The 18,255-nt window shown below is 35.6% G+C and overlaps 3 protein-coding genes across 9 annotated transcripts in view; 1 reads left to right on the plus strand and 2 right to left on the minus strand.

Annotated features, from left to right (window-relative positions):
* LOC104769935 (sugar transport protein 1) lies at positions 4,330-7,363 on the plus strand. The gene is made up of 4 exons (XM_010494264.1): positions 4,330-4,622; positions 4,874-5,196; positions 5,826-6,455; positions 6,743-7,363. The coding sequence occupies exons 1-4, from the start codon at positions 4,490-4,492 to the stop codon at positions 7,220-7,222; spliced, it is 1,566 nt and encodes a 521-aa protein (XP_010492566.1). The 5' UTR covers positions 4,330-4,489; the 3' UTR covers positions 7,223-7,363.
* Positions 12,136-17,547, minus strand: LOC104769962 (G-type lectin S-receptor-like serine/threonine-protein kinase At1g11280). 7 transcript variants are annotated; one of them, XM_019243393.1, is made up of 9 exons: positions 17,162-17,547; positions 15,389-16,741; positions 15,146-15,253; positions 14,830-14,966; positions 14,535-14,745; positions 14,195-14,432; positions 13,928-14,078; positions 13,550-13,851; positions 12,136-13,196 (listed from the first exon to the last, which is right to left on the minus strand). In XM_019243393.1, the coding sequence occupies exons 2-8, from the start codon at positions 16,668-16,670 to the stop codon at positions 13,570-13,572; spliced, it is 2,409 nt and encodes an 802-aa protein (XP_019098938.1). In that variant the 5' UTR covers positions 16,671-16,741; positions 17,162-17,547; the 3' UTR covers positions 12,136-13,196; positions 13,550-13,569. The 7 variants fall into 7 exon arrangements, with proteins under 7 accessions (XP_019098938.1, XP_010492625.1, XP_010492618.1 ...); XM_010494323.2 differs by having other exon boundaries at positions 12,136-13,192; positions 13,564-13,851; positions 15,389-16,688; positions 17,162-17,250; XM_010494316.2 differs by having other exon boundaries at positions 13,564-13,851; positions 15,389-16,688; positions 17,162-17,250.
* LOC104769953 (pentatricopeptide repeat-containing protein At1g11290, chloroplastic) overlaps positions 16,909-18,255 on the minus strand; it is a 4,721-nt gene continuing 3,374 nt past the window's right edge. The window contains exon 3 of the mRNA XM_019243399.1: positions 16,909-17,905. Within this exon, the coding sequence (XP_019098944.1) occupies positions 17,319-17,905 (587 nt within the window). The 3' untranslated portion in view covers positions 16,909-17,318. The remainder of the gene's footprint in view (positions 17,906-18,255) is intronic.

The following is an 18,255-nucleotide window of genomic DNA, read 5'->3' on the forward strand; positions in this document are numbered from 1 at the left end:
CGTTCGGCACGGCATGAACATGATTCGACCGTCAACGCTCTTATATTTAATTTCGATATCATTTAAAATCATTATCGACAAAAGCAATTACAAAGTCAAGTAACTTTCAGTTGATGTCGACAAGGGTTTTGAGTATTCTATGAAATTCCAACTATGTGTTAGACATTTTGAATGTTTTATGACAAGAAAATTCAATATTATTTTTAGATTTTCCATGGATCCCTCTCGATTACCAAAAAGAAGAAAGAAAGTATAAGCTTAAAAATATTTTATGACAAAAGTTAAGTTTTGGATTCAGAAATCTATACAATAAATATATAGTTTAAAAGAAAGAAGTGATTCGACTTCGTTTTGCTCTATCTTTTGCTGTTGAAATCGTTTGCATTCATCATATAGTTAAGGCGATCAAATAATTTATCAATTTGGCAAAATTGTGTTTGTTTCACATATATTGAACAATAACTATATATGTTACCAAACCAACACTTATATTAATCGTGTTCGCATATTTGAAAACTTGAGTCAACTGATGAGTCTAGATTCTATTCTCAATATATAATGCCTACATAATAAGTCCATATACTTATCCATCAGAGTACGAAAGAGAGCTTAGCTGCAATATCAATTTAAATGATCAAAAAGTCAAGCGTCGACTCTACATATTTAAACATCGGTAGATATCTATAAAACTATTTTTAATTCAAAAGAAGTAGGACTTTTTGGACTCTTACGAGGAAAACAAAGTATGTCTGAAATTTCATCGGTATACCAATGCCACTATATATAAAATTCATAACAGAGACAAAATGTCACAACATGACATGACGAGTTTGATTAACTTTAGCGATTATATTTTTATAAAGATTCTCATTACATAGTCACTCCAAAGTAATCTTTGAACAAGTCTCTGGCTTTGCGTTCTTGAATATTTTATATGTCACCGTTCCAAACTAGAGACATGATCATTAATTAGGTAGGAATTTTATCAAGACATTATATATAGATTTTTCCATTCATACCACCAAGATGTTTGTTTATCTTTGGACTTGTTAAGGAGTCAATAGTCGCAGCTATAAAATATTGGGTTCTCATCTCATTGCTATCATAATTTATGGTGGACCAAAAAAATACGCCCAATTAAACCAGAGTTAAAAAACATAAGCGATACTGATGCTGCGATGGTAATTGAATTAGATCAAAACGTTCGGTTAACTAATAATTTTGGTCTATACATTCTCAGTCTCAGGAACTATTGGTTCTTGTCAATTATAAAACAAAAACCATTTCATAAACCGAACTAACCAAAGCACACCAAACCAAACCATCTTACTTTAAAATCGAACTAACCAAATTCGATTGAAACGAACGTTAAATGGAGGAAATGTCAAACCAGGTTGAGCGCGTGAAGTCAAGCAGACGATGGAACCCACACAAGTCTCTCATTCGGGATCAACCAAACCAAAACACAATGGGCGCCACAGTGACCACACCTTTAGTTGACCTTGACACCTTTAGATTGATTAGAATAATTTCTTTCTGAATAGTTTCTTCTTTTCGTCAAATGTTTCTTCCCGTATAATCTTCTTATAACATTGATTTCGTATTTTCTTCGTCCAAGTTTCTTTTTGAGTAATTTTTAAATGATCATATTTAAACACCCCTAAACCAAACATTTTAACATATTTGTCAGAAATTAAATTATGTGTATCTGGTGGTACATATGAGATATGGCCCCATCTGGTACCAGGTGAATGATTTTCTTTTATTTATTACTTATTCATGTTTTATGTCTTTTCCACAAAGTCTAGTTTTATTATTTTAATTTAAATAAAGACACTAATGTATTTTGTTTTTGACACAAATAGGTGATGAGATATTTGTATCTTTGCTGATGTTCATTTTAAAAAATATCGTTAGACCGCCAATAATTCCGCTATCCTATAAATGATTCTTCACGTCAGACGAGGAAAGTTTGAATGAAAATATGCCCACAAACATAATTTCATTCATTTTTGCGTTGATGATTTTTTTATATTTGATATATTTTGGTACTGTATTTAGTATTTGTTAAATAGTACGTTTTTTTTTAAACATCAAATTAGATAAATTGATGTTAAAATAGTACTATATTTTTTGTTTTACTTTGAGAAAACCTCACGGGACCATCTTTTTGTTTTACAAATTTAGTTTTCATCCTTTATTTTATTCGTACCAAAATATAATGTATTTTCTTTTTATAAAAAGGTATTGTCTTTATCACGCTTCAGGCTTCACTGCGACGTTTAATATTTAAAAATACTCCCCAAAAAAGTCATATTCGTCCATTTGCCCTTTGATAAATGCTAATATATCTCTAGCAACTATTATAGTATTTCATTTACACAATTTTTTTTCAGGAACTTTGACAATTATGTTATTTTGGGGATTTCTCCGTGCGTTTGGGTTAATAATAACCAAATCTCACTTCAGAGAACTCACAAAAGTGCCGCGAATTTGGGGAAAAGAACGAGTCCATCTTTTTTGCCATTTACCTTTAAACCCTTTTTGTTTTAAATAATTTCTTTTTCCCCCTTTACCTTTTCTTTATTTTTTCTTTACTTGAAAGCTGTACTCTTCTTACCTATGGAATTTTCTTTACATTTGAGTATTTGACTCTTAAATAAATAATTAATGGTAAATAATGGACAAGCAGTTCATGACAAAGTAAAAACCCTGTGGGCAACAATCCAAGTTATAAAAAAAAAGCCATAAGCAATAATTGACTGAATGGATGACTAAATATGATATGAAAAACTAAATTAGCAGCAAGTCTATATATGACATTAGATGGCTACGTATAAAGTAACATTGAAGAAGAGTATCTTATACACATGAATAATCTATCCTTAAAATCTTGTACCTATCCTAATACCACTGATTCATAGATGTGAACATTAACAAAAACGCCTTTAAAACGAAAACATATGGATAAGCATTCCACGTTACTAATAGTGCATCGTTATGTTGTTTCTAGATAAACAAAATCTTTGAGTGGTCGACATTGACAAAGAAAAATACTTTATATCTGTAAAGAAAAATTTGAAGTCACGTATTACAAGAAAAACCATGCTACATCCCATGAAACAAATTAATTCTCCAAGAACATTATCCAGAACGAATTTAATGTTATCCAAATAGTAGAAGATAAAGAAAATTAGTTGGACCGTCGGAATGAAATGCGATCCTTGCTGATAGTTCATGACGTGTTCAATTAATTTTGCCACCAATCCACCGACCTCAACTCTTCTTTTGGTAATTTGTTTTCTATGATATCTTGTGATACACAATTTATAAACGTTATGAGTTATTTGGTTTTGAAGTATTTGCTTATAAAAGGAAATTTGATAGTGAATATGTTCACGATATTTAACGTATGGAACAACTGATAGTAATGGCTCGATGTTATAAATGTGTTTATTCGCATTCTAAATATCATTATTGTAAACACGTCTTCAAATAAAGTACCTTTTTGTTAATGGGTTTTCTATTTAAATACCTAAATATAGCAATTTTGAGGATGTAAGAAACATTAACTAATGAGTTACATACTTACATTATCCTGAAAACAAAATCTTGAAAAACTACGTACACAAAGATAATTTGGACATTAATCGCTATGTGTAAATATGGGAATTGATTGGATAGAGCCGTTGAACCCATCTAGTGGGGTCTTAAAAGTCAACGAATAGTATTTGATTTACACATATATGCGTACATCGGCGACACTTTCATTCACACTTTCCTAACACCTCTGGTGGGTGGTGACCACTTTTTTTTTACTTTCTCTGACTTTAATTTTGTTAAGTTTCTTTTGTTGGGTTTCATTTTTTCAGAATTTTATTTTTTTTTTTTCTTTGTCAAAGAAAATAAAAATTAATGTAAAGAATAGTTTCATTTCTGTTTTTACATATCTACCATTTTTTTTTGCTATTTTTATCATTTATAAAACTAGAATAAACCGAATGTGGTATATATCAAAAGAAATTTATCATCTAAAATATGACATACATACAGTATAAGTTATGACATTGTTAAAAAATCCACAGGCTCCTCATAAAGTCAAAATGTAAATGATGCAGTTAATAACACATGTTCACATAACGGTTACCAAGTTGCTCAAAATCATGAAACAACGTCACATTGTTTAATTATCTTATATTCTTATGATGTGGATAAATAAATTACAAAGCATTATTATGGATTCACACAGCTAAGAAATTAAGAAAAGACAGCTCAACATATTATTTTTCCACTTCTCTTCCCAACTGTCTATATAACTTAGCTCTAATAAGTAATCTCTGATCTCTCCATCTATTCCTTTTCAATTTCCACTCTCCCTATTGTTTTGCAAAAAACACACATCCCAACAAAACAAAATAGAGGTTCATCAAAAAAAGAGTACTAAAGAATTTGCTTAAGGGTCTCTTTTATAATTTCTTAAGAAAAGAAAATGCCCGCCGGTGGATTCGTGGTCGGAGATGGCTCAAGGGCTTATCCCGGCAAACTCACTCCCTTTGTTCTCTTCACTTGCGTTGTAGCTGCCATGGGTGGTCTCATCTTTGGATACGATATCGGAATCTCCGGTAATTATCTCACTATTTTTTTTTGTCTTTTAACACCACAAGTATCTATGCAGTCAGTCATCAACACCCCCAAAGTAGCAGTTACAGTTTTTCAAACACCTACTAGTGAATTAATTATTGGTTTTAAAAATTTACAAAATCGCCACATATGTTTCTATAGAGTCATAAACACCCTCAGGCCTCATCCATCCCATGTATGATCTTCTTTTTTGGGGAATTTTGTAAATTAATTTTGAAAAAAATAAATACAGGTGGTGTGACGTCGATGCCGTCGTTTCTCCGGAGATTTTTCCCGTCGGTGTACCGGAAACAGCAAGAGGAGGCGACATCAAATCAGTATTGTCAATATGATAGCCCGACGCTTACGCTATTCACTTCGTCGCTGTACCTAGCGGCGTTGATCTCGTCGCTGGTGGCTTCCACCGTGACGAGAAGGTTCGGACGGCGGCTCTCGATGCTATTCGGGGGCATACTCTTCTGCGCCGGAGCTTTGGTCAATGGCTTCGCTAAACACGTTTGGATGCTCATTGTCGGTCGTATCTTGCTCGGTTTTGGTATCGGTTTCGCTAATCAGGTCCGTAAATAGTTTATATATACTGACCATATAAGTATTTAATTATCTAAACTAAGATAAAAAACCAACAAATTTTTGAAAATAACTCTGTTACGTGTCGTTATAGAATTTAACAGATTAAAAACTTTATGATTATATAATATGGCCGATATAAATGTGCCTTGGTTTGTGAAAAAAGAGTTATGGACCAAGCCAACCACATCCATTGAACACAATCATGAAATAGTTAGGTCAAGTTGACATTATTAATTTTCTTGCTTTTTTTTTACAACGACGATCATTATTTTCCACATTTGTACTATATGATACAACACTTATTTTAATTTGTTTTTGATATTTTTCGGCTAGGATCCACAGTTCCACATGGTCAGTTTTTTTTAAAAACTTTTCTATGGTCTCTTTACTCGACTTTTTCAGTGATTAAAATAAACGTATTCATTTGTTTTGACGCCATATTGGATATGTTACAATAACTCTTAAAAGTTAAAACAAAAATAAAAAACCTCTGACCACTAATTGAGACGGGATCTTTAGTTTAGGAAAAAAGGTCATATTCGGACAGTATCTTCTTGAACTAGTAGAACAAGAATGACGTAATAATTAACCTTGTTTAATCTCTCTATTTACAGTCCGTGCCACTATACCTCTCTGAGATGGCTCCATACAAATACAGAGGATCTCTAAACATCGGCTTCCAGCTCTCCATCACCATCGGGATCCTCGTCGCCGAAGTCCTCAACTACTTCTTCGCCAAAATCAAAGGCGGTTGGGGATGGCGGCTCAGTCTTGGAGGCGCGGTGGTTCCCGCCCTGATCATAACCCTCGGCTCCCTCGTTCTTCCCGACACTCCCAACTCAATGATCGAGCGAGGCCTACACGAGGAAGCCAAAACCAAGCTCAGGCGAATCCGCGGCGTTGATGACGTCAGCCAGGAGTTCGACGATCTAGTCGCCGCTAGTAAAGAGTCGCAGTCGATTGAGGACCCGTGGAGAAACCTCCTCCGCCGTAAATACCGACCACATCTTACTATGGCCATTATGATTCCGTTCTTTCAGCAGCTAACCGGAATCAATGTGATTATGTTTTACGCTCCGGTTCTGTTCAACACCATTGGTTTCACAACCGATGCTTCTCTCATGTCCGCCGTGGTCACTGGCTCGGTCAACGTCGCCGCCACTCTTGTTTCTATCTATGGTGTTGACAAGTGGGGACGTCGGTTTCTCTTTCTTGAAGGCGGTACACAAATGCTAATATGTCAGGTAAGGAACAATATTACTACTTTATATATTTCTTGGATCCATATATAAACATTTAAACTAATATATGAACTTGTACCAAATATAGATGTGTCTAGAGATCAATTTAGTAATTTGGTCATTCTTAATTAGGATGATTAATGTGTATATTGATGAAGATGCGTTTTAGAGGTCGATATATGTTGATGAATAAGAAATTAATCCTTATAATTTTGGGTACTACTTATGTTTGTATATCATTGTACTAATTAAAATGTCGTTCGTTTATTTTTTTTCTGGTGTGATTGTAGGCTGTGGTTGCAGCGTGCATAGGGGCCAAGTTCGGGGTAGACGGGACCCCTGGTGAGCTGCCAAAGTGGTATGCTATAGTGGTTGTAACGTTTATTTGCATCTACGTGGCGGGTTTTGCTTGGTCATGGGGCCCGCTAGGGTGGTTAGTGCCGAGTGAAATCTTCCCGTTGGAGATAAGGTCGGCGGCGCAGAGTATCACGGTGTCGGTAAACATGATCTTCACGTTCATCATCGCGCAAATCTTCTTGATGATGCTTTGCCATTTGAAATTTGGGTTATTCCTCTTTTTCGCCTTCTTCGTGGTGGTGATGTCGATATTTGTATACATATTCTTGCCGGAAACGAAAGGGATTCCGATAGAGGAGATGGGTCAAGTGTGGAGATCACATTGGTATTGGTCAAGGTTTGTGGAGGATGGTGAGTACGGGAATGCGCTTGAGATGGGCAAGAGTACTAACCAAGGAACTAAGCATGTTTGATTTATCATTGTTTTTTTTAAAATGAGAGTTTTAAGACAGAAAAAATGATTTGTAATTTCTAATTTCGTAAAGGAAAAAGTGTATTAAACTAGATATATTGGTGTTTATATAATTCAATATCACATGGTGAAATTATGCATATGATTTTTTCTTCGATATCGTCATGCTGCTTTTTTTGACTGTTACCACTTACCATTATATTATATGAGAGAGGTCGTAGTTAAGCCCCAAAAAATGTGAGGAAGCTTGCAAGAGTGCAAGTCTTATATTTTCAATTTGCAGGAAACTTAAGAGGGAGGATACGTTGAGATAATAGTATGTGATATAATGTTATATCTCACAAATATAATTCCATCGAAATCAAATTATAAGGGTGATAACCAATTTATGAGACTTTGCACAATTAATTTCTGAAATAAAAACAATATATTTGATTATACTTTTAATAATCGTGAAGGCCCATGCCACCAACAAAGTTGTTAATTTAAATTAGAACGATATATAAACTCTTAGAGATTACCAGCTAACAATAATGAGTTGATGACAAGTAAGTTGTCCTTAATAATCAAACTATATCTATAAAACAGATTAGTCAACTAATCCACTATAAAAGAGAAATTATCAATTAAACCTTCACATTTCTCTCCTAGTGAAAACACTATAAATACCCACTAAACACTTAACATTTCTCTCCACCAATCTCAAACAAACTTAAACTCACTACTACTTCTTGAGCCTTTTGGAGACGGAGAAGAAGATCATTGAGGAGGTTCCTGATTGGGAATTTGGAATTATATATCTTGGTTTTTGTATTTGTTATAACATCTCAATCAATAAAATAAAAAATTTCGACCTAGATTCTTCGTTTTCCATAAACTTTCACAAATTGATTACTTATATCATAACAACAACTATAATTCTTGGTGTGTGTTTGAAGCAGTATTAATTCAAACCGTATTTATGAAACGTATACCTAAAACGGTCATGTATCGTATAGACACAGTATATATGACCACCAAAGGCGTATGTTAGAGCACTAATGCGGGTTTACCAAAAGTTATGCAATTGTCAACGTTAAAGCATCCAAAAAACCTCATAATTTTTTTTTGAACTACTCTTAAAAGATTAGAAGAAAAGGAGTCTTGGCACTGTAAAAGGAAACTTAGAAACCAAGAAAGTAATTCGGAACCGCCCAATGTCTTTTTGTGTTAATTTAATTCGGTTGGTATTTCAGTCCGATTTAAACGTAACCGATTACTTCACTCATTAAGGTTGAAAAAAATCACAATTTTGGTTTGATCCTTCTGGCTAATGATAGTAACATACCCTCGAATTTTTATTGCACGTTAATATAGCAGTGTTCTTAAATAACGCTATCAAGTGCTATGATTAACATATTGGCATATACATCAAAAAATAATTTAGTATAAGTTTTACAAAATTAAAAAACGTATTAGAATACATATAATGCATATACATATGATGTATAGGCCAATATGTTAAAATTAACGTATCACGTAAAATTAAAATACGTTTAATGCAAGTCCAGCAAAACGTATTAGTTTTTCAATTATATATTTTATAAATGTATATAAAGATTAGAAAGGTTGTATGAAGAAAGAAGACTATAAATCCAACCTGAACCGAACCAAATGTTATTATCAAACTGAAACGAATCAAACCGAAGTAAAATTCGATTGTACATATAAAAATTTAATTTTGATCAGTGGTAAATCTTTCTATATATCATGTAATTAAACTCTGATTTGTTTGGTTTGGTATAAGAATTAACTAATAGTTTGACTTGTTGTGATATTCGGTTAACTTAGTTTGGTTTGGTTCGGTTTTATGTTTAGTGTATACATAATATGTTAATCCACTATATTCATAGTCAAGAATGCTACATTTAAAATTATTATCTAACAATAATTTTTTTTAGCCGAAAATAACTAATCCACCATATTTACTAGATATTTAAGTGAGTAAGTTTTGTGCAGTATTATTTATGTGTATATGTAGTAATTACTGTTTTATGTAAATTAAATGAAATGCGTATTATATGACTATGGATGTAAATAAATGTCTCTAATTGAATGCTTGAAAAAAACGACTTGACAAAAAAAATAAGTTGAATAATATTATCCAACAATATTATACAATATTTTTTTTTTAAAAGTACATCTCCAACCGAAACACCATTTTAATGCTGAAATAACAATATATTTGGTGTATTTTTAACACTAAAAAAAAATCCATCTCCAACCACAACACCAAATATTACACTAAAAATACTATTCTATATTATTATATTACTAAAACTAAGATTTTCTAAATCATCTAATAATTTTAATTTATTAATTAATATAAAATTACAAAAGGATAAAGTAAAAATAATAAAAACAAATTACATCATACTAATTTTCAGAATTAATATATTCCGACCAAATGATCAAGATGATTTTACCCAATATTACAATATCTTAGGTGAAGATTTTTTTCTGGTTTTTATTTTGTAATGTTGTGTTTTCTATGTTTATTTGAATTTTATGTATTTTTAATGGTTAGTTAAATTTTATTATATATATTATCAATCAAATTACTAATTAATTTTAATGTTTTCTCAGGTTTGGTATATTACTTTTTATTACAAACTTAAGTAGATTCTTATATAACTAAGCTTTTAAAATAACATTTAAACAAAAAAACAATATTATAGTGTTTGGCGTTGGCTACAGTAAATCACCAAATATAGTGGTGTACTGTGCAACAAAAATGAATCACACTATTATAGTGTAAATTATACAGTCTGGTTGGAGACAAAAAAAAAAAAATTCTTCCACGTTATTATACAGTTTTGCCGTCCCATTGGACTTGGCCTAAGAATGTCCATGGAGCCAACTAATTAATTCTCTAATTTGGTTACTTCATTCTCACATAAACATGGTGGATTAACATAGTCAAAAATTCTACATTTAAGTTCTTTATTTTTGTTTAATCATCTCTTTTAATTTGTTATGTTGAGTTTTTTTTACTAACCTTTTCTTTATTTTGTTAATAATAGATTATGGGAGCAAAAACGCCTTACGAAGTGTTGTTGTATGCATGTTAACCTTTTTTGCATTCTAAATACCTAATTAGTAAATACGTTTCTTTTTGTTAGTGGGTTTATAATAAAGAATCAAGAAATACTAAACAAAAGAACCCTTGGAAGCCTCTCTATAGTTCTTTTTAAAAGTTTTAGCTCTTAATTAATTAGTCAGAATCATAACTTTTTTTTACACCTTTTGCGCAGTGAGACTAAAGTGGCATATCCAAGGAGCTGAAGAGGCAATTAGTTTCTCGGTAATTTCACTTCCTTTTGAGTGATGACTAATATTATGTAATTCTCTAAAGGAGCGACGATTGTTGATTCTTCGGTCACTATGACTATGGCCCCGGATTACCAACTACCTCCTTCTTTGGTAAGTTCTTATGCCATTTTTTTAAAGAATGTAGTTCAGGTTTTAATTTAGCATAATTCACATATGCTGCAGGTTGCAATGGGTGCAATGGGTGCTGTAACTATCCAACTTATGTGCAAAACTCAACGAGTAGGCCTTGTTATTGGCAAAGGCATAGCAACCATCAAAGCCATCTTGAACTTACACTGGTGCCAAGGTAACCATTTCTCCTTCAATGCCAGGATAAACTTTATAAAATACATGATAACATTATGAATCATGATTGTAATGTCTATTCTAACTCATAAATGCAATGTTGGGTCTGTCAATAGCTTGCTGGTGGATGCAGAGTAGACCAATCTGAACACATGGAGCGACTTCATCTATAGAACACGAGCTGCTAATATCTTGATCCAACAGATCCAATCCACCGGTCTCGAGGCAAGATTCCCATGCCTAGTATATAGTTTAAAAATTGACAGCATGCATCTAAGAAATTTGTTTACATCATACATACAAATCCCCTACTATCTAATACTACCCTCCTATTAAGCAAATTAATCATTCGAGAACCTTTTTTGGTTAAGGCAATTACGTCTCGAGTAAAAGTCTGGTATACAATACCGTTTAACTTAAATCCAAATATCATCATCGTTTAACTTAAAAAAAAAAAAAGTGAGATTACAACATATGGGTACAAAGAAAAAGAAAGACAAATTAATTTGACAGGGCAGAGAATAAACTTTGGAAATAATAAACAGAACCAATGGATTTGTTAGGTTTGAAGAGTAGATCAAAAGATTTGGTAAGGAGATCATGAACCACAACTGGATGAGAGTAATCACGACCTTGAAGCAATAACTTCTTCGTGTCCAGGATTGCTATTGGCGACAGTGGGAATACGGGTTCCCCAAACCAAGCAAAAGTGTCGTTGAGATCTATAGAACACATTTTCTTCCAAGTCTTGTTGGAGCCTGAAGAACCGAGTGACCAAATGACTTGGGTGGGCCAGTTTTTCACGGAAACGCACAAGCGGTTATCGAGGATGCACAAGTTGACGTTGCAAGGGTCGCGTAGATGGGAAAAGGGAGCCTTAGAGATGGATGACATGAAAAGTTTCGGTGTGGAGATCAAAAGACAATACCTTGGTTTCTTCACACTCGGTAAACCAATAGAGTGACCCATCTAAATAGACGGGAGTCTGGTAAGGCAGAATCCGGTAAGGAGAAGCTGGGAGGACGTACCTCCAAGCGTTAGTGCTAAAATCGAAAACTTCACAAGTGGTAACGTTGCCGAGGCGAAATTCGGATGAATTATATAACCAAACGGGCTTGTAAGTGCCTGTGAATTTGTCTTTACCGAATCCAAGCGTAGGAATATAGGAGCCAAGCGCGCCTTTGTTACACTTGTCAATGTTGTAAATCGATGTCTCCGATTTATCCCAAGACTCGATTCACAGATCTTAAAGCAACATAAACATAAACGAGTGCACCATGATTTACGAGTTCCCTCTAGTTGCAATTGGCAACTCTGAGGTACGTCTCGGTCAGGAGCTTCCTCCTCACGATCTTTCACTATAATCAATCAAGAGTTACACTTGTGTTTACAATGGAGATTACACTCACTCACCCTCGAACTAACCCCAATCCGAGATACATGAACAAGAAAGAAGAAGAAGAAGTAGAGAGAAGAGATAACCCAAAAACCCTGAACTCTCCCACTAGCTCTCTCTCTCTCTCTCTCTCTCTCTCTAGACTCTCGAAGAAGAAGAAGATGAATCTTCTAACCTCCTCGTCTGGGGTTCTCTTTTTTCACAGAAGAAGCTTCGAGTCTCTTCTCTTTTTAATATGAAACGGCATCGTACTTGCCTCTTGTCACGTGTACTCACGTGTCTCTTTATTTCGTAAGAGATTATGAGATCCTCTGTTTCCAACAGCAGCTTCTCCTAATGCTTCTTTCAAGTTGGCTCACAACCCACTGTCAACGAGGAGCTGTTGAATGCAGGAAAGAGGAAAAGTCTGATGCCATCGGGTGGCGGGATTCACCACGACACTCGGTGTGTAAAAACAGTAGAGGCATAGTAGACCGTCACAACTGCCGTGGCAGATCATGCTGCCCGAAGAAGGGAACCTGACCGTATGAACTATGATGGACGACCCGAACACAATTCTGAGATCTGTGCCCAGACCATCATCACCAAAAGAACTGAGGTAAACGAAAAGGACATCTGGACCTCGTGATTCAATACGACGGACCAACTGTTGTTCCTGGAAACATTGGGAATCGATTGTGGATTTCCAGTTCTTGGATACAGACTTGAATTTCAGCAGAGACTTCACAGGAAGTCTCTCGAGGATGTGCTCTACAACATCGTGTGGTAGCCATTCCACAACACTTGAACGATGTCTTTTCAGTGAACGATTCAATACCAAACTTGAACAATGTCTTTTGACCATTGTTTTGTCTTGCTTCTCTAATCTCCATCAACAGACGACTGGAGGGCTTTTAAATATATATATATACACACGAGCTAGCTAGCAGCAATCGGAAAAAAAATAAGAAAACTTCCAAGTCAGTTTCTTTCCATTAAGGAAAAAAGTAAAATTTCAATACTCCTAATCGAAACTTATAATATCTGATTTTTATGGATAATTCAATCGAAAATCTCAACAACGATACTATTTCAGATTTCATAAAATCATTATCATAATAACAAAAGCTAATTATATAATCACAGCAGGTGCCTCATATTCAATTTTATAATCTCAAAACAGAGGATTCTTCGTAGTAGACTAAACTCTGATTGATGATTTTGTGTCGCTTTAATATGGATTATTATATCAATTTATTTGTAATTGTTTATAAAATCATTAATAAATAATTTTACCTCCCATATTGTACCTCAGTTTATCTCCCATATATCTCCGTTTGTGTTATATGATTCACTGAGACAACACTCTCTTGATCTTGAATCTGCAATGCAAAGACTGGTTGCTTTGGAGTCGGAAGATCTGTTGCACTTGTGATCATGGACACCACTTGAGCAATGTTTGGCCTATCAATAGCTTGTTGTTGGATGCAGAGTAGACCAATCTGAACACATCGAGCGACTTCAACCGGAGAACACGAGCTGCTAATACCTTGATCCAGCATATCCACTCCACCGGTCTCCAGCCAAGATTCCCATGCCTAGTATATAGTTTAAAAATTGACAGCATCTCAGAATTTGTTTTCACCATAAGTACAGTAATTTAAAATGTCTTACATATTCAAGAAGGGTTTTGCCTTCCTTTCCACAGCTAAAGCTTGAAATCTTCTTCCCGCTTATGATTTCTAACTGCAGAACTCCGAAAGCATATATGTCAGACTTCTCTGAGAACATCCCAGTCCAAGCATACTCGGGAGACATGTATCCTCTGTTCATATCCCAAACAGTCCGCTAAGTTTGTTAGTTGGTTTAATGTTAAGATACGTCCGCTAAGTTGACACTATTACTACTTTGACTGAGCATGTCCTTGGGATAGATACTTACAAAGTTCCAACAACCCTACGAGTGTTGTCTTGATGTTGGGTTCCTCGAAACATCCGAGCCAATCCAAAATCTGAAATTTTTGGGTTCATGTTCTCGTCCAAGAGAATGTTGCTGACCTTCAGATCTCGGTGTATGACCCTCAGGCATGAGTCACGATGAAGATAGAGAAGCCCACGTGCAACACCTTGAATGATGTTGAACCTCTTAGGCCAATCAATCTGAAGCTTTAGCGTCAAATCTAGCAAATAAGATAAAGCATATTAATGAGCATGAAAGATCATTCTCATATGATAAAAGGGAAAGGAAAAATGTAGAGGCAAATGCAGGAAAAGGAGCAGACCAAAGAGAAAATTATCGAGGCTTTTGTTCACTAGAAACTCATAAATTAGTAGCTTTTCTTCTCCATCAATGCAACATCCCAAAAGCCGAACCAAGTTTCTGTGTTGTAGTTTTGAGATTAGTTTTATTTCGTTCATGAACTCTTCTGTGCCCTGTCCTGAGCTACTAGAAAGACGTTTAACGGCTACTTCCTTCCTGTCTGACAGTTTTCCCTAGAGCAAAGTTGCAGACAGTCATCCACAGAACAAAGAATGACACAGACATGAGAAGACCAAAGGAAACCAATTATCACTTACCTTATAAACCGGACCAAATCCACCTTGACCGAGTTTGTTTGAAACATTGAAGTTATTGGTAGCAGCTCGTATAGTATTCATCTCAAAGAATGTTAAACCTGAGATTTCTTGTGTTTCCAAACCATTTTTCCATGAATCTTGTGAATTGTTGAAGAACACCCAAGATGGCCCAACAAGTCACAAATGTCTGTGAGTTAGTATGTAATTTGATCACGAGATAGAGGTGTCGAATGCCTCTTTTCTGCTTTAACATAATTAAAGATGAAAACAAAGCACAAGAAAAGAAAGAGGGCTACTATGTTATCCGGTGTCTCACCATTTTGCTTCGCTCTGTATCTCCAGTACTTATATGAGGCAAAGGCTAAAATCACAAAAATGGAAAGGCTGATACTACCCGCAATAATCTTGGTTTTCCTGCTTCCAGCTGAGAGATTTACCACCAAAAACAATTGTAATAAGTAAAAACCACACTGCAGATGAAATGAACTCATAAACGAAGTTAAAGAGTAAATGCAATAAAATTGATGGGTTTTTATGGGAAAATGTCTTGCAGCCCTACCCAGTTCTGAACTTGCGAGACGAATGGAAAGAAACTCTCCTCCAATGGAATATCTAACTGTGTCTATTAGCTCTTGACTCCATAGCAAACATCCAATTCCAGTAATATACGCAAAAGCAGTGCAAGAGCAATTGCTGAGACAACCCTGGTGGCATTGATCTGCATCCACAAAGCTTGCGTATTCGTAGAGATCCGGAGGCTTTACATTAGCCAGACGATAGAAGACGTCTGATCCTTTTCCTTGTGTTTTTGTAGATGATTTTGCCTGACAAGATAATTCTGTACGTCTCACACATCCAGAAGTCGTGTTCCCGCCCTTCCACGCCTCCTTGTATTTTGGTACAAACCCTCTTATGCATTTACACTTTGTGGGAGTGGACGTCACACACAATCCAAAAGGTCCGCATGCACCATACACATCACATGAATTCGCTGGAGTCACAAATTTCAAAACCCAGCCTGTCCCATTGTACATAAAAGTCTTTAGATATCCCTCTGATGTTATGATGACTCGTGTAAACTCAGAATTTCTCTGTAAATAAGAGAAGTACCCTGTTCCATTTCCTACATCTTGTGAAAGGCTGAATGGACTTGTGTACGATTCATCCATTAGTGGTACGCCAGTGAACCCGGTCTTAGCCCATGGACCGCTTCTCTTATAAAGTGTCGAGCCTCTCATAGTAATTACCTGTGCTGGCACTTGTGGCGTTAGCTGAACTACAAAATCACCAGGGGATGGATCAGTGTGGCTTTTCCATGAACTCAATACTTGCCTCTCCCCATTGGCAAGGTTGTACATCAGCGATGAGTAAGGCAACATAGTATCACCAAGATTCTCGAAACTTTGCCACAAAAGATTTCCTGAAACATCATCAACGATGACAAGATTTCCAGTATCTAAGAGCTTTGCATGACAGTTGTTAGATGTGGAAGGTCTTCTGGTTGACCAAACAACATTTTTTCTGCTGTCAAGCAAAATAAGACTACCATTACTGCTGATAGTAAGGTTTGCCACAGGATTTGTGATCGGCGTTTCTCTGTTAGCCACCCACACAACCACCCGTGGTGTAATTTTCTTGAACCAGATCCCGACATACTGATTCTGAGAGTTGTTAGGTGTGAAGAATCCTAACTCATAAGTTCCACCAGGGGAACTCAGAGTTTGTCCCAATGTCAAAGGACTTGAAGTAGTTATAGCTGCATAGCCACAACTTAAGAATATACTTAACAAGAGAAAGCAAGGAAAGAGAACAATACCAATCTCTCCCAAGTGTATTCCCATCTGTCCAAAAGAGCTCTCCTTCAGATCCGAATGTAATGAAGAAAAACCTTAAGTTTGATTAACTGAAAGAACTGAGACAAAATGATTTGTATTGTTTTATATTTTGACATCTCATTTCTTTGAATAGGCATTTGACGACAAAAAATAGAAAGAAAAGAAAAATAAACCAGAAAGATGACTTACGTTTCTCTCTCTAAAAAAGAGAAAATGCAATCTTGTCCTTAGATATATTATCATATAAAAATAAATTGGAATACTTTATTCTAATATAAACCTCATTTTACATCAACCCTGTCCATGTCCAACAGAAGCCTTTGTTTGATAGTACATTAGAAATTTCAATGATTTCAGAAGCCTTTGTTTGATACTTTGTTTGTAGTCTAAACAGAAATAAGACTTTTTCGCTACCAATTTCACAAGAAACACTTTTCAGCTTTCACATGTACTGGGAAAGAAAGGAAAAACAGAGTTGGCAAAAATGAATAAATTACCTGGAGGATTCCAAACGAGACTTTGCCCATATATCTATAGCGAAGATATCATCATTCGTGATCAGCACACACCATGTTTTATAATACAACAAATTGTAGCTCTCTATGAAGGCTTCTACTTCAGACTAGGTCATCAGTGTTTTGGGTGGAGGTCATCTCACCAGTAATCTCCGCATGAACAGGCACCGTTCTTGAAATGGTGAAACCGTTGCATGTCTCGTACTACAATTTCCCGTCCGGTCACAAGGGAAATGTATTTTGTAGCAGTGTGACAGTCAGCGCAGACCCGCAGATTCTTTCTAACGTGAATAGTTGTACCAGCTGTTGTATTCAGGAGTCCAAAAGAAATAGCCAGCTTCTCGCTGTGGCTACTCAGCAACTGCTTTTTAACATCATCTTCCACGCCGAGGATTAAATTTGTGTCAGGAACATAACCAGCTTCCTTGATTTTGCACATCAGCTTCTCAAGAAAAGCATATATCTTCTTGGAACTGGGATGAGCTGTGCTTCCTGAGAAGAAGCTATGCACCTCATTCTTTATCTCCACCACACTCCATCCAGGAGTTTTGCGCAAACCCTGTCTCAACATTGAAACTCTCACTTCTCCCACCTTTTCCCACATTGAAGCTGCACGATATATGTTTGCAAGAAGCACATGATACCCACCATCATCTGGGTTCAACTCAAACAGTCTCTCTGCTGCTTTCTCAGCGAAATTCACATTTTTATGAATCTGGCAAGCACCTAACATAGCACCATATACATTGACAGCCGGCTTAACGGGCATCTGCATAATAAAGTCCCATGCTTCCTTCAACCGTCCAGCTCGGCCTAGAAGATCGACAATAGCTCCATAGTGGTCCATTGACGGTTCTATGCTGTAGTTTTCCTTCATCATGTGGAAGCACTGGAGTCCTGTGTCCACCAAACCGGAGTGGCTGCAAGCAGAAATAACAGAAAGAAATGTGACACCATTTGGTTTGATGTTGCCTTCTCGCATTTCTTCAAACAACTCCAGAGCAGCTTTCCCGTTACCATGCGTCCCATATCCATCTATCATAGCATTCCATGTTGTCACGTGACGCTCGCTCATC

This window comes from Camelina sativa, chromosome 3 (genome assembly GCF_000633955.1).
Source record: "Camelina sativa cultivar DH55 chromosome 3, Cs, whole genome shotgun sequence".
In the NCBI taxonomy this organism is placed as follows: domain Eukaryota; kingdom Viridiplantae; phylum Streptophyta; class Magnoliopsida; order Brassicales; family Brassicaceae; genus Camelina; species Camelina sativa.